At 35.3% G+C, this 27,480-nt stretch overlaps 1 protein-coding gene across 1 annotated transcript in view; it reads left to right on the top strand.

The window, feature by feature from the left end:
* The first annotated feature begins 7,009 nt into the window (after nt 1-7,009).
* The window catches only part of LOC116887981 (rab proteins geranylgeranyltransferase component A 1-like), an 80,074-nt gene continuing 59,603 nt past the window's right edge, over nt 7,010-27,480 (top strand). The window contains 5 exon segments of the mRNA XM_032889417.1: nt 7,010-7,059; nt 7,360-7,738; nt 10,363-10,479; nt 10,982-11,102; nt 13,087-13,312. Of these exon segments, the coding sequence (XP_032745308.1) occupies nt 7,010-7,059; nt 7,360-7,738; nt 10,363-10,479; nt 10,982-11,102; nt 13,087-13,312 (893 nt within the window).

The raw sequence follows: 27,480 nt of genomic DNA, 5'->3' as shown, positions 1-27,480 counted from the left end.
CAGTTCAATGTCCAATTTTCTGAGGAACCTCCAGACTGATTTCCAGAATGGTTTTACCAGTCTGCAATCCCACCAACAATGGAGGAGTGTTCCTCTTTCTCCACATCCTCTCCAGCATCTGCTGTCACCTGAGTTTTTGATCTTAGCCATTCTCACTGGTGTGAGGTAAAATCTCAGGGTTGTTTTGATTTGCATTTCCCTTATGACTAAAGATGTTGAACATTTCTTTAGGTGTTTCTCAGCCATTCGGCATTCCTCAGCTGTGAATTCTTATGATTTTAAGGTACACAGAAGACCTACACATCGATCTGGCCTTAGAAGCCACCAGTTCAAATACATGTAGTGGTAACATGTAGATGGGGAATATGCCCCATTCAAATCAAGGACAGATGGTACAGGTGGAGAGAATCGTATTTTTTTTTCTTTTCTTTTTTTTGGAGCTGGGGACCGAACCCAGGGCCTTGCGCTTGCTAGGCAAGCGCTCTACCACTGAGCTAAATCCCCAACCCCGAGAGAGTGTAACCCCATGAGGTTTTGTTGTGGGATAGATGTAAGGAAAGGCTGATACTTTAGTTATATTCTATAGAGTTCAAAAACACATTTAAATTGGACAAAACTGGAGACATTTCTACTATATATTATATGGAGAAATTCAAAATTAATCTATTTTTCTGGAACAGTTTGTATAGTCTGATCTGTAATTCTTTTGCATAGTCATAGAATATTTATGTATTTTAGAAATAAAGAGACAGAAAGTATAATAAACCATGCAAATCAAAATGGACGTCCTTAGAACAAAATATATAGCTAAAAGTAAAAGAACACACTTTCTACAATATGCTGTATTGGGGAAGAAAATGTACAAAAGGTGAAAAATAGGGAGCACCTGTACTGAAAAAATTAACTAGCTGGTTGGGATTTGCCTTTTTGTTTTTTAACTTATGTAAAGGATTATGGCATATTCATTTGGAAGTGCCCCCTGTTTATTACCATTAATTGATGAATGATATTAGATAACAATAGAATTAATATCTCCAAGCTCCTTAAGTTACAGATACATTTCGACAATTATTAAAGCAAATGCATTTATATAAAGCAGTCAGCATTTTGTAGTAAGGATAAATTTTAAAAAAGTACAGTTCCTCTATAATGGCCCTTGAGGTTCAAATTGGCATTATAAGTGATATTAGGCTTACTTTGTGTAATCTACTTTGATAGTAAAAATTTTACAAAACTAATGATGCTGATTTTTTTCCTTCGTATGTTAAAATCATTTTAGTATTTTATAATTAAAAGCCTCTTTTGAGGGCTTATAATCCACTGTCTTTTATCTAGCAGATACATTTTTATGGTTTTCAAATACATTTGAGTTACTAAAATTGAACTGTTATTCTAAAGTTTTTTGGCAGTAGAATATCTTTTTACAAAATGCTGCTTATATATGAACCACAATGTAAGGTTTTAAATTTCATGGGATTATCGTCCTTTTGGTTAAAGGAATTTTCTTTACTGAGTAATTATGTGGGTATTTAGGAGTTTCTAGTTCTTGATTACGTTTAGATATCAACCTTACACTTGGTGGAACTCCAAAAATACTTGGAATTTCAGCAAAAATTGGGAGTAGTAGTATATTTTAATGCTTCTATGTTTCCTGTAGAACTAGGAACTTCACCAGCTTGTGATGTTGAAAACATTGTGACTTAGTACTTTGTCAGTGTAAGACAAATTCCAAAAGAGTAATTCTTTCCTTATACAGTCCCCACAGTATTAGATTTACTCATCCATTGATTATACCGTTAATGAAATGTTTTGACTTTCAGCTTTCAGATTGTCTAGCACTGGATAATGGATTTCCTTTACCTCATAATACCTCTTTTACTTAATGTATGAGATAGACACTGAGTAAATCAGTTGCTATGCTCAATTTTCATGCTGTTCTCATCATAGTCTGTAATAAAGGAAGTTGCCATATTCTATCTTATCTGTGCAGTGTAATTAATTATCCTGTCACTTCTTAGCTTAATCTTTAGACATGGAACATTTGCTAAAAGTTGTCGCCTTTAGTTTTATTGATTTTTCAAGCAAATTCAGACATGTGAACATTACTGTGGAAAACATACAAATCACATTTTTATCATGACTTTTAATTTTTCAAGATTTTAAATATTAATCTTTATTCATGTGTATGGTATTGTGAGTGTATGTCACATGTCTGGGTTCTTTCACAAGAGGGCGTTGGATCCTCTGGAGCTGGTACTGCAGACACTTTGGAGAGGCTAGAAATGGCATTGGAACCCTGGTTTGTTTTGTTTTTTTCAAGTCATTATACTTGAAAATTATACATTAGTGCTGTTTAATCTTCATCAGTTTTGCAACAACTAGAATCAATTGAGGAAAGACTCCAACACTGAGAAATTGACTCAACAGGTTGGCCTGTGGGTCTATGGGTTGTTTTCATAACTGCAAATACCAGAAGGACTGAGTTCACTGTGAGCAATGCAGTCCTTATGCAGATTTTCAGAGCTACTTAAGAAAGGTAACTGATATGGTGTGCTTACAAACAGGGGCAGCAGAATGAGTCGGATGCAAATATCTACACCCAACCAATGAACAGAAACTCTGACCCCTCCAGTTGAATTAGGGAAAAGCTGGAGAAAGCTGAGGAGGAGGGCAACCCTGTAGGAAGACCAGCAGTCTCAACTAACCTGGACCCCTGAGATCTCTCAGACACTAAGCCACCAACCAGGCATATTACAGCAACTGATATCAGGCCCTTGACACATATACAGCAGGATAAGGTCTGGGTTCAGTCAAGAAGAAGATGCACTTAACCAGAGACGCTGGAGGCCCCAGGGAGTTTAGAGTTTTGGTGGAGGCAGAGTATAAATGAGAATAGTCAAAAGAGGTGAGACTGGGAGGGAATAAGAATTTGAACTGAAAAATTAGAAAAATACAAAAAAAGAAAGATAGCTAAGATAGCTAGAGGAAATAATCCGGTACGCAATATTTGTTTAGTCGCTGCTTCGATGCAGACCTCCAGGTTCCTACCGTATGTTCCTGACTTCCTGCCATGATGGATTATCTCATCTAAACCAAAGAGATATGTTCTCCCCAATAATGCTGATCAGAATTGTCTCCTAGCAACAGACTTGAAAACAGGACATCTTAACTGCTAGCTCTTTGCTTTTAATGTTAACTATAATGGTATTTTTGTGCACTTTATGGTCAGATTTTCCATCATGTGAGACAATGTAGGTACAAGTTTTGAGGTTTTTCTTTTGACCTAAAGGCAGTTTCACAAAACTTGACATTTAATATCTACCTTATGTTTAACCTTTTTGAGTTTCTTGAATACTTTTTACATAAGTTAGTTCATCTTATAACTCTACTAGGAAAGGCATTGTAAATAGACTTACACCTATTTTACAGGTGAGCAGTTTATGTGATATTAAGGGTCTTGCCTAGGATCTCTCAAGTGATGACATGAGGCACTAGAACTTATGTCCTTTCTCCACTATTGTTACCTACTTAGGAAAAGTCTTGCTGTAACATTAAAGATATCAGTTGCTTTTAAATTAAATTTCATTAAAGTTATCACTACATTTTTGACAATACATTTGATGGCATTTTATTTTTTATTGGAAATAGATTCTTCTCTCATGTAATATATCCTGACAGTTTCCCTTCTGTCCACTCCTTCCAACCCCACCCCCACCCCATCAACTCCCCTCTTCCCCAGATCCATTCCGCCTCTATCTCTCATCAAAGCCTCAGCAAGCCTCTAAGAGACAACAGCCAAACATGACAAAACAAAATACAGTAAGACAAGGCAAAATAGGCAACCCCACAGGAGGAAAGAATCCACGCATAGGCAAAAGAGTTAGAGATATACTTACTCCCACTCTTAAGAATCCTACAAAAACTAGCAAGCTAACATCCATAATATATATACAGAAGACCTGGTACAGACCATGCTTGCTGTTTCAGTCTGTATGAGCCAATGTGAGTCCTATTTAGTTGATTCAGTGGACACGTTCTCCTAGTGTCACTCCTGTAGTCATTCTTCCCCATCTTCTGTTGATTCCCTAAGCTTCAAGGGGAAGGACTCAATGGAGACCTTCAACATAAACACAGCATATTATCTGGCTGTGGGTCTCTCCATCCACTCCCATCTGCTGCTGGAGAGAGTTTCGCTGACAATAACTAGACAAAATACTGATCCATGAGTATAGCAGAATATGAGGAATCATTTCTTTATCAGTCATGTTTTTAGTCTCTGGTCTCTGGCTATCCAAGTAGTGTCAGGCATGGGCTCCCTCTTGTGGAGTGAGCTGTACGTTAAATAAGATACTGATTACTCCTACAAACACTGTGCAACAGTTGCTCCAGTACATCTAGCAGGCAGGACAGATTGTAGGTTGAAGGTTTTGTAGCTGGGTTGGTGTCCACATTTCTTTTTCAGTAACTTTGAAAGTGCTTCCCCATACCAAGACTAGAATACAGGCATCCGTCTACTACTCCACATTCAAGAACTATGTGGATGTTGGCTTCAACAAAGGTCCTGCTGTCAATTTGCAGAAAAATACCTCTGTCCTAGGATCACCCTTGGTTTTGGGGGGATCTCCACAGTACTACCTTAGCCAACAACTCAATTGAATACCACCCTGTCCAGTGATTGGGAGCCTTGTCTGGCTACAATAGATAGCCAGTTCGGACTCCATGTTCTCTATTACTGGAAGTTCTTATAGATTCCAGGAAGTTTCCATTGTACTAGGTTTCCACATTGCCTCCAAGTTGTCCCCGATTCAGCCATCTTTCCCCACATTTTTTTCTCTCTCTGTCCCATCCCCCCATCCTTCCCATTTTGTCTTCACCCAACCCCAATCTACCTGAAATTTTTTTCTATTTCTCCTTCCATGAAAGATCCATGCATCATGCATCCCCACTACAGCTCTTCTCTTTATATGGCCTCTCAGATTCTGCAGAGAACTTATCATTTACTTAATGGCTAATATCATCTTTTAAGTGAATATATTCACTGTTTGTCTTTCTAGGTCTGAGTTATCTAACACAGAATGATTTTTTTAAGTTTCATCCCTTTGCAAATTTCATGATGTCATTTTTAGCAGCCGAGTGATACTCCATTGTGTAAATGTCCCACATTTTGTTTACCTATTCTTCTGTTGATGGGCATTTAGGTTGTTTGTTTCAGCTATTATGGGCAAAACCATAATGAACATGGTTGAGCTAGTATCCTTGTGGTAGTATGGAGTGACCTTGGGCATATATCCATGGGTGATATAGCTTGACCTTGAGGTAGATTGAGTCTCAATTTTCTGAAGAACCACCATACTAATGTCCATTGTGACTATAAAGTTTGTAGTCCCACCAGCAATGGACGAGAGTTTCCCTTGCTCCACATCTTTGCCAACATGAGCTGTCACTTACGTTACTGATATCAGGCATTTTGGCAAGTGTAAGATCAATCTTAGCATAGTTTTGATTTTCACTTCCCTGATTTCTAAGGATGTAGAACATTTAAGCATTTCTCAGCCAATTTAAATTCCTCTATTAAAATCTGTTTCGCAAAGAATACCCGGAGGGAATGGGAAGCAAAGGTTAGAACAAACAGGAAGACACCCATTCAGGCACCCATGCTTGGCCCATACATATACAGCCACGCAATTAGAAAAGATGGACGAAGCAAAGAATATGAGGCCGACAGGAGACAGATGTAGTTGTCTCCTGAGATACACAGCCAGAATACAGCAAATACAGAGGCGAATGTCGGCAGCAAACCACTGAACTGAGAATAGGACCCCGTTGAAGGAATCAGAAAAAGAACTGGAAGAGCTTGAAGGGGCTCGAGAACCCATATGTACAACAATGCCAATCAACCAGAGCTTCCAGGGACTAAGCCACTACCTAAAGACTATACATGGACTGACCCTGGACTCTGACCTCATAGGTAGCAATGAATATTCTAGTAAGATCACCAGTGGAAGGAGAAGGCCTTGGTCCTGCTAGGACTGAACCCCTGTGAACGTGATTGTTGGGGGAGGGCAGTAATGGGGGGGATGGGGAGGGCATGCATAGAAGGAGGGGTTACCGGTTGTTAAGCCTAGAGAAACCGGAAGAATAACACTCAATGTAAATAAAATACCAATGTAATAAAGATGGAAAAAAAAGAATCTGTTTCGATCTGTTCTCCATTTTTAATTGGATTGTTTGAACATCTAGCCTTGAATCTTTATATATTTTGGATATCAGTCCTTTATTGGATATGCATTGGTAAAAGATTCTTTCTCTCCTATTGTGTGTGGCCCATACCTTTTTTCTTAATATGAAGGTCATAGCACCTTATGGATGCTTTTTTTTTTTTTAGTTTCTTGAGTCTCTCCATTTATAATGTTCTATTTTTTGCAGGGGTCGGGGAGGTAGGATTTAGGTTTGATGGTGGAAGAGCTACTGTTAGATTTTTAACACCAGTTAGCATATGTTACTTAACAGACATATCAAGAGAAGGCATTGGGACCAGGTCTTGAACAAGAAGGCAGCTCAGTGAGAAGAGTGAACGTAGTCGCAGAGAAATGTACAATATAGGCAAGCAAAATGTGAGTCCATTACTTCAAGATAACATTAGACTAAAAATGCTTACTATGGTAATAACTTTCGAAATGAAGCTTTCGGTGTAGGAATAAATATCAAGGGTAAATAGGAAATAGTGTGAAAAGATCCTGGTAGGTACCATAGAATAATAGAAAAACTGAATTTTTTCTTGTCAGCTTTTCCCCATTGGACTCACGGTACTCTGTCATACTATAAGGCCCAAAGAGCTTTACGTTACTCCTCTTTGATAATTACCACTACTGAGCATTTGCTCTGCCCCAGGTACAATGCTGGGCTCTCCTGCAGTGTGTCAGTTTAGTTTTAGATCAAACGTGATAGTAGATCCTATTCTCTCTGGATGTTGTGGGGTTAGAGAGTACATTCCGAGAGTTAATCAGCAATGGCGTTGGGGTTTACAGCTCTACTTGCTCATTTTGAAGATTACACTGTGTTGGTTTGCTTTTAAAAGAAGATTCCACTGTCTGCTGTTAATTCTCAAAAAATTCATGTTTATGGTCTCTTAATATTAAAATATTTTATGGATTTCATATCTTAATGTTTCATGTTGCATTGAAACTTTAACAGATGGTGGTTTAATGTATGGGTCATGTGAAACAATACATACCCTGAACTTAAGACATTAAGGATACCAGGAATAAAACTTGCTATGAAAATTTTCAAACAGTAAGATTGTAACAGTATGATAGAACTATTGGAAGCATGATATTAATTATTATAATTTCTTATTAGTCAGGATTTGCACAAAGACGTTGAAGAAGCTGGCGCACTGCAGAAAAATCATGCTTCTGTGACATCTGCACAGTCCACAGAGGCCGCCGAGGCTGCAGAGACTTCTTGCCTTCCTACTGCAGTGGAGTCATTAAGCATGGGGAGCTGTGAAATACCTGCAGAACAAAGCCAGTGCCCTGGTCCAGAGAGTTCACCAGAAGTCAATGATGCTGAAGCCCCAGGAGAGAAAGAAAATAGTGATGCTAAAAGTTCAACAGAAGAACCAAGTGAAAATGTGCCTAAAGTCCAAGACAACACAGAGACACCAAAGAAAAACAGAATTACTTACTCACAGATTATTAAAGAAGGCAGAAGATTTAACATTGATTTAGTTTCAAAAGTAAGTACCAATTTTATGCATCTTAACATAGAACAATCATAATTTTTAATTGGTTGAAAAAAGCATCTGGACCTCTAAGTGTACTTTTTTTCATTTTAGTTTTGGAATTGAAGAATATTTGCTTTCTATAATGATAGTAAACAAAATTTTATAATTTGATTACAACATACTTTTTTAAAGTATTAAGTTAAATAAAGTGTTAGTATTCATATACTTAATGTGCTTTGAAAGTCTACTAAAATGTTTTGTATATGAACAGTGCTATCATCTTAGGGCAGGTAATTCATTCTAATATTCTAATGCATGGACACCATCCATTAGAAGAAATTCTTGTGTTCAATATTGTTCAAAATTTCATGTTCTTTGCAATACATTTTCATGTATATGTACATACCATAGCCCTTAAAAATTTAACCTGTATAAGTGATATTCTGAATAAACCAATGCACTTTTGAAAATCTTATGGTCAGGTTTGAGGACATTGGAGTATACCTTCTTATTGATGGTAGAGGATGAGAAGAATTTTTTTGATTTGCTGGTGTTTCCATAACTAACTCTTAACATTAGCTCATTATAATTTCTGATGATGGACCATGGGAAGCTTCAAAATTGTATTAGATTCATAAGGAACAAGGCTATTTTTGTTCAGAACAATAATAAAATATCAAATTAGACGTTGCCTTAAAAGATGTGATAAAATAAAGGGAAGGATTCATGTGCCTTTCATTTTGTTGATGAAATCTGGTATGTGTGGTTCCCTATTTTCTTTCAATTTAGTATGTGAAAATATGAATATTTTCCTTCACAAATTATACTGTTCAGAATACTAGAGAAAAATCAACATGAAGGTTTTTTGTTCTAATTTAAGTAAGCTTATATGCCTCAGCTATGGAGCCAGTAAGCCACAGAGACAAAACAATGTTTAAAACAGCTTCTTACTACTTTAATGTAATTACAGATGTGTTCCAACTCATCATGGGGAAGTGCTATGGTAGATCCTTGGGTAACATTGAAAAAAGGCATGATTAAATATGGTACATGTTTTATTTCACACTTTAAAAACTTAAGCCCAAGATATTTTTAATTAAAGTTTGTTTTTCCTCTTTAATGATAACTGAAACTCACTTGCTTTAAGGTTTATTTGACTTTATAAGAAAGAATTTTGGGTATAAATATATTTATATTTATAAAATTGTCTGTTGGTAGAGTACTAAATCAGAAATGAATACATTTTAAATAAATAAAATACCACTTTATTTTATACAGTTAAGACTTGTAAATATAAAAAGTAGGTTGCATAGTTGTATATTGTGTTAGGAATGAGGTAATCAAATAACACAGCATACTTCTTTAATCAGGGTGTTTAAAGTTTCTAGAAAAGTGTTAACTCTGGTTGACCCAATAGTGAAATAATCTGATAGGTTATAAAATTGCACATAATTTCTACTGACATACAGATCATCTTGTGTGCTCAAACTTATAATTAAGAAAAAAAAGGGATGCTATATTTTTTATAGTCAAACATTTTATTTAATTTTCTCTAGTTATTATAGTATAGTTTTTCTATTTTTAGTATACTAAGTTATAAATTATATTTATCCTAGGAAATAGCAAAATGTATATGGTTAAATTTCAAACATCCTAAATAATAGTGTTTATATTTTTATTATTTTCCTCTCTGCTATTAGTTTTGAGATATGCTGAAAGATTAAATCAGTTCTCCACATATTTATCAATAATAAAATTGTTCACTTTTTTTTTTAAAGATTTATTTATTTATTATATATGAGTACACTGTAGCTGTCTTCAGATACACCAGAAGAGGGCATCGGATCTCTTTACAGATGGTTGTGAGCCACCATGTGGTTGCTGGGAATTGAACTCAGGACCTCTGGAAGAGCAGTCAGGTGGTCTTAACCACTGAGCCATCTCTCCAGCCCATTTGTTCACTTCTTGAGAATGTCATATGTCATATAAACAGATTATGAGAGCTTAGAATTTTATTCCGTTATGGCAGTGTATCACAAATCCATGTGTGGTTATTTTACTTGATTTTTGGTTTGTCTGTATTGTTGGCATGGGGTGGTCCACTCTACTCATCTCTTCTTATAACCAACTGTCTCTGTTTCCAATTCAAAATCTTATATCAACCTTAGACATTTAAGTCCTGGGTATTGTATCTTTCAGATAACAAGGATATTTTAGAAGGATATAGAAGGGAATCGTTAATGTGCTCTGTGCAGTGTAACATTCTTACCAGAGCTGAGAGGAGACTACATAACTAAATACATTAACATTTCTTTAATGAAATCCACAAATGTTCCTATGTCTAGGCAAGAGTAGAAAAACCGTTAGGAGTTTAGATCTGGTTTCATTGCCAAAACGAGTTTCAAAGAAACCTATTAGAATAAAAAAAATTTTGGTTTGACATTTGATAATAAATTGTGAACATTTAATGAATTGTATAATATTTGTAGATTTTTAAATGTATATGTAACTTAAATTCTAACAGGGGTGTGTGTGTGTGTGTGTGTGTGCATGCGTGTATGTGCATGTGCATGGTAGTTGCTATTTTTGTTTGTCTTGCCTTTGATAATATCCTCTTAAATACTTTCTGTTTACAGCTTCTGTATTCTCGGGGATTACTAATTGATCTTCTAATCAAATCAAATGTTAGTCGATATGCAGAGTTTAAAAATATTACGAGGATTCTTGCATTTCGAGAAGGAACTGTGGAACAGGTACTGTGCTGCTCAACTATCTGAACCAAGTTACTATTACTCATTTTGGAAGGATAAGCACCGCTTATTATTTTCCTAGTAAGGCCGTACATTTCAACTTTGCATGGTGGTTTATAAGTGTAAATACAAAATTGGCTCCATTAAAATTTCCGTTTTATTTTTGAACATTTATTCCCTAGGTTGCTTTTAATGTTGACGAAATGCTAGTTTCAGTCAGCACTTCTATATTTGAATTGTCATTTGTTTGCTATTAGGGGTGATGTGCTATTGGCCTTTTAAAGGCATGAAGAACAACTTGGCAGAATGAAGTAACAGGGCTCTCAAGTTAATTATCTCTGTAGTTAACAGAGATGCTATTAGAAGTGATGAAAGGTGACATGGAGCAGTGAGGATGGAATGGAAATGATAACCTTGTAAAGAGGAAAGGACTAAAAAGCAGAATCCTGGAATACTTGTGTCAATAGGAAGTTCTTTGAAACCTTTACTTTCAAATGCCTTTCAGGTTCCATGTTCCAGAGCAGATGTCTTCAATAGCAAACAACTTACTATGGTAGAAAAGCGAATGCTTATGAAATTTCTTACGTTTTGTATGGAATATGAAGAACATCCTGACGAGTACAGAGGTATTGCTTTCCATTAACTTGTATTTTCTGATAATTAGTGATTTTAATTTTAATATGCTTCCTCAATTTGGGAAACAACTGACTAGTCTAAAATGTATTCTATCTGCTACATCTAGTAAGCTATAGCAACAGGCTACTATGTGATTTCATTCAAATGAAATACTAAATAGTTTGTTCCTCAGTCATGCTAGACATAATTCAAGTGCTCAGTACCTATATGCAGCTAGTAGCTATAGAGCAGATACTTTCAACATTGCAAGTATGTCATGCTAGCTCCCCTTTTTAAATTTTTAAAATTAAATACTGTTAACTGATTATTTAATCATGTGTATGGCACTAGGAACTGAATGTAAAACTTGGCTCATGATGTATAGTATATTACTTGATTCTTAATATATGACATGCCTTTTTTCTTATTTCTCCTTTAATTTGTTGTTGGTACTACTACAAATCATAGTAATAATAATAATATAGTAATTAATAATAACGTGGTAGATGCCATTTTTCTGGACTGCTTTTACTTAGCAGATTGAGCTATTCATTTGATTGACATAAGTGCTATATCATATAAAGGGGAACCTCCAGATCTACAGACGCTAAGGTTTAATCCTCTTTCTGTATTTTAAGGCCAGTTATTTTAGCTTATTCAAAGTTGATTTCATTATTTTAATGTCATCTATTTTTTAAGTACATTGGGGTGGATATATTGTGCAAACCTAAAATACGTTTTTGATTACATTGAGAATTACATCATGATTTATTTTGATGGAATTCTGAAAGCCTAATTCTTGCTATTAAAGCCTTATAAGGCAATAAGTACCAGGTTGTTCTTGCCAGCGCCTCTACTTAGAGCCTCTCAATTAGTTAATTTCTATCATTTTAGTTGTCTTAGATTATTTCCATAAAGCCCTATCTTCTTCTATCCCAGGATTGGCCCCTCACACTAGTTGCACATTTACTTGTTTTCTCTTACTAACAGAAAGGATTCATTAATTTTTTTATTAACTTGAGTATTTCTTATGTACATTTTAAATTTATTCCTTTCCCGGTTTTCAGACAACATCCCCTTCCCCCCCCCCTTCTTATGGGTGTTCCCCCCCACCCTCCCCCCCATTGCCGCCCTCCCCGACAGTCTAGTTCACTGGGGTTCAATCTTAACAGGACCCAGGGCTTCCCCTTCCACTGGTGCTCTTACTAGGATGTTCATTGCCCTATGATAAGGTCAGAGTCAGAAGTCAGTCCATGTATAGTCTTTAGGTAGTGCTTAGTCCTGGAAGCTCTGGTTGCTTGGCATTGTTGTACATATGGGGTCTCAAGCCCTTCAAGCTCTTCCAGTTCATTCTCTGATTCCTTCAACGGGGGTCCGTTCTCAGTTCAGTGGTTGCTGCTGGCATTCGCCTCTGTATTTGCTGTTCTGGCTGTTATAGGTGTTCCCTTATTATTTGATCTGTGATTGTCACTATGTTGGATTCCAGCAGCCACAGAGATATTAGTTTCATTATTTAGTTAAAGTTTTTCTCTGAGGTTTGATTGAGAAGTATATTTTAACAATAGTATCATGCAAAATGTAACAAAGTGACATTTTTATTAATGCATTTTTATCAGTTCATTCCATTTTATCTTTAATATTTTTAGATGTAAATGTTGACGTTATTATATAGTTTAAAAGCTAACAAATTGAGGTTATTTCCATCCACAGCAATCCATTGAGTTATTTAATATCTCTCTGGAGTTTCACATCAATAAATTACTAAATAAAAGTTCATTGTTCAATGATTCAAATACTATATTATCAATTCATTTAGGATAGGGAGGTTATTCCATATTTTGTTCTTAAGACTAAAAAATAGTTCATTTCCAAAGTGTAGTAATGAAGAATACTTGTTTGATATCTTTAACAGGCCTAGCTATATTGATATGGGGTGGTTTTAAATAGATATTAAATCTGATTGTAATTGATAAATTTTCACCTTTCTTTTCATAGCATATGAGGAAACTACATTTTCTGAATATTTAAAAACTCAAAAATTAACCCCTAACCTACAATATTTTGTCCTGCACTCAATTGCAATGACATCAGAGACAACAAGCTGTACTGTAGATGGTCTCAAAGCTACTAAAAAGTTTCTTCAGTGTCTTGGGCGATATGGCAACACTCCATTTCTGTTTCCTTTATATGGCCAAGGAGAACTTCCACAGTGTTTTTGCAGGTATGTTTTGATTTATATCTTCCAAAAGAGCTGTATGGATAACATGAAAATTAGACAAAAGTGAGCTGGGTAATGCATCCCTGTAATCCTAGCACATGGGTGTAAACTTAGGAGGGTCAGGAGTTTAAAAGCCACTCTTGGCTAAGCATAGTATGTGGAGCTAGGTTGAGTTATTGATGCTCTATCTTAAAATAAATTGTGAAGAGTTAGTATATTCAAACATAATTCATTTTATTTATTATAAGTGGTTTAATGTTTATATTTCAATATAAACAGTACATTCAATTTGGCCTGATTTGGAACCTGATAAAGTATAGATTTATATACATATATACATATATGTATATGTGTGTATAATATCATGTACATACGTCTTAATATATACGTGCTATATATGACATATGACACACTATATTTATATAGAGAGTATACACACACATACAAAATTTTATTGTTATGTCGTAGTTGCTTGTGAATTTACCATGAGCTAAATTTGCATTTTTGCTGATGTTTTCTATTAACATCTTTTTGTATGTGTTTAGTTAGGGTTTCTATTGCTGTAATGAAACACCATTACCCAAGCAAAGTGGGAAGGGAAGGGTTTGTTCACCTTTCACTTCCACATTGCTTTTCATCACCAAAGGAAGTCTGGACAGGAACTCAAGAACCTGGAGGCAGGAGCTGATGTAGAGGCCACGGAGGAGGGTGCTGCTTACTGGCTTGCTCCCTATGACTTGCTCAGCCTGCTTTCTTGTAGAACCTATGACCTCCAGCTAGGGGATAGCACTACTCACCATGGGCTGGACCTTCACCTATCAATCACTAATTAAGAAAATGCCATGCAGCTGAATCTTATAAGGGTGTTTTCTCAATTGAAGTTCCTTCCTTTCAGATAACTCTAGTCTGTGTGTCAAGTTGACATAGGATTAGCTGGCACAGTTTGTCTTTTGCTATATGTGTTCAAGGCTTTCCTTAGGGGCTCAGAGAGATGTGTATGTGAGATGATCTGAGTTCATATCCTCAGGACCCACATAAAAAGTCAAGCATAGTTTTGTATGCGCCTGTAACCCTCTACCTTCTTTTGGGGAAGAAGTCTGAGAATAGCGGATCTTTGTGGCTTGCTACCACAAACCTATCTCCAGGTTGAATGAGAAACCCTGTTTTAATTTTTCTACTGCAATGATAAAACAGGATAACTAAGACAACTTGTGGAAGGAAAGGTTTATGTGGGCTTACATTTCCAGAGATAGGAGCCCAGTCATAGTGCAGGGCCATAGCAGCAAGCGACAATTATGGTGGCATGGACAAGAATCTCATTTTCCATCTTGATTTGTAACCAGGAGGCAGAGTGAACTTGTGTGCTGAGACTGAACCCTCAAAGTTCACTTGCAGTAATACCTTCCCCGGCAAGGCTACACCTGCTAAACCTCTCCAAACAAGGCCAACACAACTTTTGAGCTTACAGGAATTATTTTCATTCAAACCACTATATCCAGTTGCAAGGAAATAATGTAAAATGTAATGAGAGCAGCATACCCGTGGATCTTTACACCGCTCTGCTCTCGGCCTCTCTCTTTCTCTCTCTCTCTCTCTCTCTCTCTCTCTCTCTCTCTCTCTCTCTCTCTCAAATAGATACAAGGATTTTCTAAGAATGAATTTTTCTAATTTCGTGTATGAGTGTTTTGCCTGTGTGTATATATGTGTATCATATGTGCTCCAGATGTCCTTGGAAGCCATACAAGGGTGTAGGATTCACTGGAACTGGAGTTACAGATGGTTGGGAGCTGTCATGTGGTAGCTGAGAATCAAACATGGGTCCTCTGCAATAGTAGCCAGTGCTCTTAACCAGTGAGTCATCTCTCCAGCCTTGAATGAATTATTATTTTTTTAACCATAGAATATGTGTTTTACATTTTACAAGCATAATATTACTCATTTTGATAATTGTATTATATATACTTTAGGAACAGTGTGTAGAAATTTGTTAGCTTTATAAATTTTTTAACATTTAAACAATTTTGCTAGTCTTTAGTCACAAAATTTCAATGCACTCCTCTCTTGATTTTGAGTTGCCCTAATTTCCTGTGAGGTTGAGCCTCATATGTTTATTGCTATTTATGGTTTCTATTCTGAGGAATATTTGTTTATCTTTTGGCCATTTGTCTTCTTTATTATTGCCTCATTCTTTTCTTTTTTCTTTTCATTCTTTTGTTCCATTAATTCATTCATTGGTTTGTTTGTTTTTGTTTTTCCCCTTTAAAGATTTATTAATTTGTTATGTATACAGACTTACACTTGCTTGTATGACTGCACACAGAGGAGGGCACCAGATCAAGTCCTAACCCTCTGAGCCTGATTTTTTTTTTTTTTTTTTTTTTTGAGACAGAGTTTCTCTGTGTAACAGCCCTCACTGTCCTGGAACTCACTTTGTAGCCAGGTTGGCCTTGAACTCCCCAAGATCATCCTGCTTCTGCTTCCCAAGCACTACGACTAAAGGCATCATACCCAGTGTGTTGCCCTTTTCTTGTTGATTTATATACTTTTTAAGTGTATTCTGATTATTGATCATAGTTAAAATTTTAAGTGTTTTGTTTGCAATTTTCTACTACAAAAAGATCATTAAAATTCAGGAAGCTTTTCTGCTTAGTCTTTTGACAGGTAGTGTAGAATATGGAATTTGGGGATAAAATGCTGCTGTTTAAGTCAAAGTTTCGATGTTGACTTCCTTGTGACCTTTAACTGAATCAGCTTTCTAAGTTCAGTTTGGTGTTTGAGTTGTCTCTGTTAAACCTTTGTAAAGCTTATTCATTTCTGCTCTATACTGTCTTTTGATTTTGCTTTTGTGAGACAATTTAACTCTTTTGTATTCTTCCTTGCTTTTCCCAGTTATAAGGCTGAAACTTGAAACTTCAATGATGGAAAAGTTAGATGTACTGATCCATCTTCAAAATCAGATTTTGATTGAATTCTGGTAGCCTGTTTATGACTTCAATTTGAAACCTTACCACAGAACATTTTTGATTTCTGCATATTTTGCAAGTATAGTTTGTGACAAAAAAAAGTTATGTAAGAAAAGATCACTTTTACTGAGACTGAATTTCTTGGAGAGAGAAACTTCTCTCATGACGATTGATACCACTCAGAATTTTAAAGGGACATGTATAATACTTGAACTTACTGAATGTAACATATGAGATAGCTGTGAAATTCAGTGACACAATGTGGACTACATTTACCTTTGTATTGTTTATATTTCTCTCCATTGTGAATGGTACCATGTATAGTTACTGTGTCTTGAGTATCTAAATTTTTCAATAATAGTAACTTCTCATAATACTGCAGTTTTTAAAAGTCAATAATGTACAATTATGATTATTTTATCATAGAAAATGATATAATATTATGTGTAAGTTTTATGTATTGAAAAGTCAACTCTATTAGTCTCTGCCTGTGTATGAAAAACATCTCATTATGTACCTCAGGCTGGCCTCAAACTCAGCATTCTCCCGCTTCAGCCTGTGAAATACTCAGATTACATAGGCAAACTATGCTCAGTTTATCTTTTATTTACTAAAACAGTTAAATTAAAAAATATTTTTAGGTATTTTATATCTATGAGTTATTTTGTATCTTACTAGTTGTTATATATTACTTTTATTAGAAATTCTAAGTTTTTATTTCTATTAAGGTTTCTTTATTGAATAATCAGTTATTATGAGGGACTCCAGACTAATTGGGACAATTCTTTTAGTATTAAATTGCATTATGAGGATAAAAATATTTTGGGAGTTTTGATGCTTTAAGCTTTTAGGACCTAGTATATCATGTTTTTATTTCTCTATATCTGCTCAAAAAATTTATGCAGGTAAAAGGTATAGAGTCCTTTAAGAATTTTTAGAGTCTAATAAATTAACCTGAAATTATAGTTTTTAAACTTTATTGTAATTTATTCCTGTTGATCTACTTATATTGGCAGATATGTTTGAAAATCTCCATTATACTATTAGTTTTATCAATTTTCCATGTAATTTTATAAAAAAATACTTTATTTTCATTCTGACATTATTAAAACCACAGAAATTTGTCAGTATTTTCTAAGAAGATTAATATTTTAATTATCTGGATTTTTTTGCTTTCTATAATTTTTTTCTTCAAAATCTACTTGTGTCTGGTTGAATATTCATGCCAAGTTTCGAGTATGTGTTTGGCTGCCTCATCTTTCTGTGCCTTTTACCTTGCAGTGTTGTGGAGTGTGCTTGGGGCTCTCTTAGCACGCTCATGCCTGTGATGAGTGCTTTTGCTGAGCTAGCAGGAGCCTGGTTAGCTGCAGCCTGCCCCTCTCCTTCCTCCTTTACACTTTTCCCTCCTAGACTGGCTGGATCTGAGAAGAACCATAGCCATTGGCTTTCTTTTATGCTTTGATTAAGTGGAATTCAATTATGGAGACAATCCTAGGTCGTCAGTTCCTATCAATATTTTTAATGTGAATTCAGTTATTTATAACTCATTTTTGCTCTTGATATTTTGAAGTCAACCTATTTTGTGATTTCTGTGTAAGTTGTATGTCTTTGAAGTGTTTTTTAACAGTGTATTTGGTGTCCTACATTTTTACTATATTAAATATTTCTTATAAAAATTTATTGCCTTTTTAAGTTATGAGTGCTCGCATGTGTGTGTGTGTGTGTGTGTGTGTGTGTGTGTGTGGACGCGTGTGCATGCCACGTTTACAGAATCCCCAGAGGCTGAAAGAAGGTATTTTGCATTTTTATTCTGTTTGTCTAATATGTAACTCTCCACATGGTTGATTAGTGCCATGTGTTAGTTCTGCAGATTCATTTTAGTGTCTTATTTCCTTTCGCAGGGCTTCCTTTGATCCGAGCACTCAGAACTTCAGATACTTTATATTGCTGCAATTACTTGGTTTGGCCAAGGCACTACACAATTGAGGTGTTACTATTTCCTTTCCAGGACCTTCTCTTAGGTATAGAACTCAGTATATAGCTCCACTGTGGTACTGGCACAAAACTTTTGAACACATTATTTTTTTGTCCAACTGCTTATTGCTGCTTATTTCTTGGCTCACTGGAGTCTGACTTCTTGAGTACTTTGTATATTTTGGATATTAGGCCTCTATCAGACGTAGGATTGGTAAAGATCTTTTCCCAACCTGTAGGTTGCTGTTTTGTACTAATGACAGTCTCCTTTGCCTTACAGAAGCTTTGCAGTTTTGTGAGGTCTCATTGGTTGATTCTTGATCTTAGACCATAAGCCACCAGTGTTCTCTGTTCAGGAAATTTTCCCCAGTGCCCATGTGTCTGAAGCTCTTAACCACTTTTTCTATTAGTTTGAGTGTATCTGGTTTGATAGGGAGGTTCTTGATCCACTTAGACTTAAGTACAGGACAATAAGATTGGATCGATCTGCATTCTTCTACATGCTGACCTCCAGTTGAACCAGCACCATTTGCTGAAAATGCTGTCTTTTTTCCATTGGATTGTTTTGGCTCCTTTGTCAAAAATCAAGTGACCATAGGTGTGTGGGTTCATTTCTGGGTCTTCAATTCTATTCCACTGGTCTATCTGTCTGTCTCTGTACCAATACCATACAGTTTTTATCACTATTGCTCTGTAATACTGCTTGAGGTCAGGGATGGCGATTCCCCTAGAAGTTCTTTCATTGTTGAGGAAAGTTTCTGCCCTTCTGGGTTTTTTGTTATTCCAAATGAATTTGAAAATTGCTCTTTCTAACTCTATGAAGAATTGAGTTCAAATTTTGATGGAGATTGCATTGAATCTGTAGATTGCTTTGGGCAAAATGGCTATTTTTTTATTTTTTATTTTTTTACTATATTAATCATGCCAATCCATGAGCATGGAAGATCTCTCCATCTTCTGAGATCTTCTTCAATTTCTTTCTTCAGGGACTTGAAGTTCTTGTCATAGAGATCTTTCACTTGCTTGGTTAGAGTCACACCGGGGTATTTTATATTATTTGGGACTGTTCTGAATGGTGTCATTTCTCTAATATCCTTCTCAGCCTGTTTATCCTTTGAGTAGAGGAAGGCTACTGATTTGTTTGAGATAATTTCATATCGATCCGCTCTGCTAAAGTTGTTTGTCAGGCTTAGTAGTTCTCTGGTGGAACTTTTGATGTCACTTAAGTATATTATCATCTCATCTGCAAATAGTGATATTTTGACTTCTTCCTTTCCAATTTGTATCCCTTTGACCTCCTTTTATTATCTGATTGCTTAAGGCTAAAATGTTGTCCGAACTTTCTTTCTTTTTTTTTTTTTTTTTTATTCTTCTATTCATTTTTTTGCCTGTTGTTCAAATTCCAAGTTTTTTTTGTAAATTATACTTGATCTTCTCTAACTTGAATTAGTCTCCCCAGGAATGATACAGTGAAATGTATGTTTACTTGAAACAACAAACAACCCTTGCCCTGTAATGCTTGGAGTATTATATCAAAGTTCTAAGTAGTCCTTTGGTAATTATCACAACTGACTTCTTAATTTATTTTATATACAAGGGACTGTATGAATTACAGTAAAAATGTATTAACTTGGCTTGGGGATACTATTTTCTACGTTTTTAATGGATTTACTACATAATGCACTATAATTTCATGTAACTATTGATCTGTTTATATCCTAAACTACTAACACTACCACTATCTATACATCATAGCCTACGCTTTTTATCACCAGGTTATCGGAATAAGGTGTCACCTGTTCTGTGATTTCTAGCCACCCTTCTGTATTCTGTTTTAATATAAGCCCCTTAAGCATTTCTCACAGCAGTTACAACGTGTTCTCATCAAGGCTACTGTTCTAAATGGTGTGCATGCATATTTATGGGAAGGATTCAAAGACATTTGTAAGTCATATCCTTGCATCCTAAATGAATTCTGTGTAAGCAGTATAACATTTTAACTACTAGAGATAACTCCCATGAATAAATGCCATTTGAGGCTTTTATCATTTTAAATAGGTAGATTTTTTTTAGCAACAAAAATGAAGCTTATTTATTGTGCTACCTAGTAGGCATTAATATGTCAGAGCATATAATTTGGACCATATTGGAAAGAAAGTCATTGAAACCTATGTATTTTTCTATTCTTGCAAACCTTACAGTTTTTCTTACTATGAATTACTTAATGTTTTTTTCTGACACAATGGACAGAATGTGTGTGTGTAGTATGTAGATTTTTAAACAGGTTATTTTCTCAACAGAAGTTCTTTTTCTCCTTCTACCTTTAGGAATTTATTATTGCCATCTGTATAGTTGGTAATATACTAAGTTTTGGAACTACTTTTTAGTTCAGAATGGATTTTATAAACTCTGTCTTGTCATCCATAATCTGGGAAATAGAGCAGCAGAATAGAAACAAATTTTGATTTTTTTAAAACTTGCATTTATTCATTCCTTAATTCATTTTATGTATACGTGTATGTGTCATTCAAGTCCCACTGCATGCAGGTCCGTGTCAAAGAAAAAAAACAGAGGGATCTATTCTTTCCACCATGAGGTTTTAGGAATCAAATTCCTGTTGTATCATGCTTGGCAGCAAGTGATTTACCTGTTTAGCCCTCTCACCAGCATCAGCAGTTTTCAGTTTTCATAACTTACCCAGAGAGTTTTGTTTGAGGGGAAAATGGAAATAAGAGGATAATTAGCTGTTAGTTTATCCAGTAATTTACTCTTTCTGATGTGAAAAACTATTTAAAGATGAGCAACAGGAATGTGTCAGTTTTAGCACCTATGCATAAATGTATACATGTGTATGTGTGTGTGTACACACTTGTATAAATTATCACCAGCAAGCCTTTTTTCTGACTGTTCAGACTCAGCATTTCCCTGCATGTTGTTATATGTGAAAAATCAAATAATTTTAATATAATATGTCACCTGTTGTTACAGGAAAATTGTAGACCTGAAGCTGATCTCTGAATTAATGATTTTTAAAACAGAGCATGAGACTCAAATGTAAAAATCATGTGAATGTATATGTGACTATTTAACAACCTCACTTGAGATTATTGGTGGGACAGAAGGGAAAGGGGCTTTTCTATTGAATGCATTCAGTTAGTAATGTCAGAACTCACCCCCAAATGGGGCACACAGATGCTGCTGTGATTGGATGGTAACTCTTGGTTTGGTGTTTTAATAGACTGTGAGATATTTGCTGTTGCTGTCTCTCTCTCTTTTTTTTTTTTTATCTTTTAAAGCCTTCTTTACTCAGTAGATCAATACATTTTTCTTAATGTTTTGTAGTTCTTTTGGACAAATCATGGTTTGAAACACTTTTTGGGTCAATGTAATCTACTCATGCCATTCTCTAATAGCCAGGACTTCTTTTTTCTTCTAGGTAATTTTTAGAATCATAAGAGCTACTTGTTAATTTGAATGACTCTATCTGAAAATCAGGGGAAAGTCTTAAATGACCAGAGATTAAATTTTTGAGAAACTGAACATATATTGCAATTGTGTAAGAAATCAGAAAGGATGAAATAAGGGTTTTCAATGTCTGCCTCATTGTTATTGCCAGTGACAAATAAGCCTTAGATTTTTTTTTTCCTTCTAACCAGAATCCCCTTAATCTCTTTTCATCCAACAAAATCAAACTATAATTCTGGAAAAATAGACCTGGGAGAACTGTTCATAGAAATTGTTTTGATTGGTTGTCTGATTTTACAAATGAGGAGAATTCAAGTGAAAGAATATAGGGCTAGAATACAGATTTTCTAATGCATTCTTTGTGGGTCATTGACTAGACAATAGTTACAATAACTTTTTCTGAAAAGGAGCTATATCAGAACTTTTTAATCTACAGTACATTAATCCTTGGAATTTGTATAGATGAAGTATTATACATGTGTTTTCTTATAAAAGGAGTCCATAGTTTCATCAGATTTTCAAAGGAGCTATGACTTAAAAGAATTAAGCCACTGATATGAATTTTCATTATTTAATATTCGTTAAGAGATCATGAAATGAAAAGGTCTCAAGGAGTGAATGATACAAGTGCTTCCAGGATTTATTAAGATATATGATGTGGGTCAGGCCACAGAAAACTTGGAATGTGTTACTACTGGAGGAGTAATTGGAATATGCTTTGCCAGTTGGATACAAATGGCTACTTAATGTCCTGGTCATGTGAGCAAGAAGTAATTATAGTGAATTGGGTGACAGGGACTCATGAGATCAAATGATGGCCCTGATATTTGTTTGGTATACCTAGTAATTTGCTCTTTTCCATATCTGTGAGAATATTAATGATATCTACCTCACGGATTGTATTACAGTGGTTAATATCTGCGAAATTCTTATAGTATTGTATATTCATATTAACTGTTGTTCCTATTGTTGTTATTGTTATTATGATTATTAATGACCATTGCTGCTGCTTTTATAGAATGATACTAGAGCAGATATGAGGTAGATTTGGAAGTAATACCCATCACTTGTCTGACCCTGTTTAATTTCCTGTGGTATATAAATGTAAAGACAAAGTCTTTTATAGGACAGTTTTGCAGGTTCACAATTATATATATTAATGTCAGTATGATCCTTTTCCATTTACCCATTAAATACCACTACTGCTTTTCTCTACTGGTTTGTAGCAGACAAAATCCAGTTTTTAAAAAAGCCTCAAGACATTTTTGGATGTTCTATTTAGGCATATCCATCCAATTTAGACTGTATTATATCTTTTGAGTAACACAATAACACAACAAAATGAGCACTCTGACTAAGGACCCCTGCACTAATTACATGCTGAAAGAATGACTAAAAGTTTCAGTCCAGTACATCATTTTGTACTGTTGTACTGTTTCGATTCTGCAGTTTGGAACTTTACAGTAAAGTTTCTTTAAGGAATAGAGTAGTCTAACATAAGTTAGCATGTAAATCAATAGAACAATTTAAGAAGGACATTTAGTATTTTTTATATGTAGGAGGTTCTAAATACATATTAAAAAGTGGATTATTGGGCAACACAAGATCTTCATATTTAGGGGGAAAGTAAAAATCCCGAGGGTACAAAAGGAACACAAACCTTTAACTTCATAAAGACGTACAAGTCCCATTCTCCATCTTTGAATTACATTTTTACTATAGACTAAGTTGATTATGTATGCTCTCACCTACTCTAGCTTCGTGTGTCTACATACTTTAAATTTTAAATGGTGAAAATCTATGAATATACACACCATAATTTGATAATTTTCCTGTGTTGCACCAACTTACAAATCTGAACATGGTCTTTACTATGTAAGAAACATAATATGTAAGAAATATAATTTTGAGGGCAAAATTTTTAAAAACCGAGAACAAACCCATTAGAATTAGAACCCTCTGGTTATAGCTGCATGGTATTTTTTATTCACAATTTTGGGTTCCATTACCATCACCACAAAAAATAAATAAGAAAGGAAATAATAGAATCACATTTCTTTTGTTTTTTTATAACATGGGTTTTGCTGTGTAGACCAGACTTGTTTTAAATTTACTATGTAGCCAAAGCTGACCTCAAACTCTTATGGCTACTTCTGCCAGAATCTCTTCAAGTGCTAGGATTAGAATCATGGACTACGATGCCTGGCTTCTCTAACCTATTCATTATCATTATCACATTGGATATTTTGGTATATTTTCTTTTCTATCTGCTTAGTCTATGACTCTAAAAGAATATATATGATTATAATTTTCTTACTCTTTTGTATTTGACTTTCAGGATACCACAGACTTAAAGCCATTATTTAAAAAGCAAATCTTGGTTTAAAATAAAAATTAGCAAAAGCCTCAATAGAGCAAAGAATTTGGCAAACCCTTGCCGTATGTAACTTTAAATCCAGTTTGTCATCATTTGCTTAAATTTCACAAATTTGATATACCATGAAATTGCATGCCTAATTTTATCTGAATAGTATATGTAACTATTTATTTCCAAAATCTGAGTACCTTAAAAATCTTTATGATTGCCAGTCTGCTCCCTGTGCAAATGATAAAAATTACTGAGATGCACTCAAGTGAGGATCATTCTCATTAAATCACAAGAGCAATGTGGAATAGATTATTTAAAAAAAACTTTCTGGAAAGTGAAGGAACTATAATTCAAGAATTAATATAGACTCTAGAATTCTGGAAGATAAAATAAATGCAGCAATATACCTAATTTTCGGAATCAGTTGTATATTATTTTAAGAACAGTTTTCTTCCTACCTACTAGTTTAAATTGTCATAGGAGTGATGTAGGGTAAGCATGGTTATGATTGTTTGTGTGTTTCTCCCTTGAGGAGACAATGTTGTGTGGGATCAACTGCAGGGTGGTGAGATAATCCATCATTCTGAAACCTGTTCTGTGGTGATGGATGGATAGATTGGTAAAGTAACTCAATAATCTTCATTCTTTTTCCAGGTTATTCACAGATCAGTGAGCATTGCCGTTAATAACGCAATGGAATGCTTTGTATTCTTGCCTATATTACTCCTCAGATTTTGACAGGGAAAGAATTAATGTGAATAACCTCTTGCTAATATTTAAGTGTATTGTGGGGGGATTCCATTGTAACTCTTAGGAGTTTATTGGCGCTTCATTGGCTAACTATGTAATACAGTAAGCTTCTATTGTTAGAAATAGCCCACTTCAATTCTGATTCAGGTAATAGGTTATTCTGATAGTAGGTATGAAAACCTACCCAAGCTCATTTTCTCCTCTTATTGGATAGGTTTAATATTCCAGATCTTAAAATACTTCCAGGATTATACATTAGGATCAAATATAATTGCCTCCTTTCTGAGAAATAGTAAAGAAGTGTTTGAAACTGAAATTTTAGTTTGATTGAACTGGAAGGTAACACAGTATTAATGTATAAATCTTTAAAAAATATCCAAAGCTACATTTTACCATCTCTTTGGAATACCTATATTTCCCTAGTATGTAAAATGTATATTTCCCTAGAATGTAAATTAAAGGTTGTTATTTAACATGAAACAAAACACCAGTAAAACAAGAAACTAAAAACAGTCTCCAACTTTAGCTCTGACTGTCTTTCAAATTATTTGTAATTGGTTATTGCTGAACATTTCCTTTAAATTCAAAATACTGCAATAGTCTCACTTATATTATGGAAAAGGTAAAGGTAATCTAAACTTACCTACAAATAAAACCACTTATGTGTATGGTTGTTCTGCCTGCATGAATACCTGTGCTATGTGGGTTTTTTGGTGTCCATGGAGAGGGCATTGGATTTCTTGGAACTGGAGTTACAGAGAATTGTAAACTGCCATGTGGGTGCTGTGAATTTAACCCTGGTCTTTAAGAAGGACAGCAAGTGTTCTTAATGAATGAACCATCTCTCCAACTCTTACCCTTGGATATATTAAGACTCAAATGTAATGACAGAAAAGAACATATCTCTATTATCTAAAGTGAATGAAGAATTTGTTATATCAGAGTTCTATAAATTTACAGTCCTGGTAATGTTTTGGTGACTACTGTGCAATGAATTTAGATATTGTAGACTTTTTTCAGGTAATATACCTGGATCTGGCACTAAAAATCAATAATGTAATAACCCAATAATTTGAATCTATTGATAGCTATGCTTGGTATGTTAAAACTCAGTCATCTTTATCTCTCTGTAGCTCCTATCACAAAATGGATGCCCTATCAGTTTTTATTAGAGTTGAATTTTTATGCTTTGCTCATATATCATTACAGTTAGAACTCTGGTTGGTAATGTTGTGAGACACAACTTCTTATGGAGACACAACACACATGTCTACTCACCCCAGATAGGGATTCCACAACAGACCAAAGCACAGATACCACCGAAGTCCGACTTGGTGAACCAGTGAGTTTCACTGAGGTCACAGGAATATGGTTACCGGGTTACTTATAGGAGCAGATATGAGTTAAAATAACCAAGACCCCTTTACCCACAGCATGGGCAACAGCTCATAAAAGCTGGCAACCTGGAGTACACTGCACGGCCTGCAGGCAGCACAGCAGCTTGGAAAGTATCCCTTCCAACTCGGCTCTAGACCTCTCAGCAGCTGTTCTGCTCTAAACTCCCAGACAGCTGTTCTGATTTGAATCTTACAGAGTTTCTCATTTGAGAGTTTTGCAGCTTGGCTTTTCTGAAAGTCTTCTTTGTAGCTTTTCTTCTTTGAGAGAGACTGTCAGCTTTTATTGTTTTCTTTGGCTGAGAGGGTCCCAAAGAATCTGCTCAGTTTCAGGGATCTCCTGAAGCTATTTTGAGAAAACTATTACAGAATGGATACATAGTATGGGCTTAGCCAATTAAATTTTTAATTGAATTATGCGGCAGCATAGGTGGAGGCTGGGGTGGTAGGGCAGTAGAGGGTGGGTGGGTGAGCACCCTCATACAGGCAAAGGGGAGGGGGCAGGGAGGATGTGGGATGGGGGCTTGGTGGAGGGGTGGCCGGGAAGTGAGATACCATTTGAGATGTAAACGAATTGAACGGTTAATTAAAAAAAAAAAGAAATTATAAAAACAAATACTGCAGTAAAAAACTATTTTCCATTTATTCACTAGATACATATAAGACACCTAGCATGAGACTGAGATAGTAATGTAGTTTCTAGCCCATCCTTATTTCTGTAAGCTATCTTCCTTCCCACAAATTGAATGATAATGAAGAAAGAGTAAAACCTTGTTCTTGACTTGGAAGATACCTCAGTTAGTAGAGTGGCTTCCATGCAAATGTTGGGCTCTGAGTTTGGTTCCCAGAACCCACATGTAAAAGCTATTTGTAGGGTTGAGAGATAGTTTATTAGTGAAACTGCCTGCCAGCAAGTGTGAAGACCCAAGTTCAGATCCCCAGTATCCCTCTAAAAATATGAACATAGTCTCTTGTACCTGTAACCTTAGTGGGGAGGGGCTGAGAGAGGTGGATCACCAGAGTTCATTGGCAGGTCAGTGTAGCCAGCAAGTCTTAGTGGGAGACGCTACGTCAAGAAATGAGGAACAGCACCCTCAAGTGACCTCTGGCCTCTACATGTATGCAAGTGTAAGTAGTTCTGCACATACACAAAATCCCAAAATACTTTTATCTCACTAAATTCGTCTGATTTAAATTTTACAATTAACTGTTTGTTCATAACCATTTAAATAATATCACTTTATACTCTAAACAGTT

The sequence above is a fragment of the Rattus rattus genome, chromosome X (assembly GCF_011064425.1).
Source record: "Rattus rattus isolate New Zealand chromosome X, Rrattus_CSIRO_v1, whole genome shotgun sequence".
Classification (NCBI taxonomy): domain Eukaryota; kingdom Metazoa; phylum Chordata; class Mammalia; order Rodentia; family Muridae; genus Rattus; species Rattus rattus.
The sequence above is the reverse complement of the archived record's forward strand: the minus strand, read 5'-3'. Positions and strand labels throughout refer to the sequence as shown.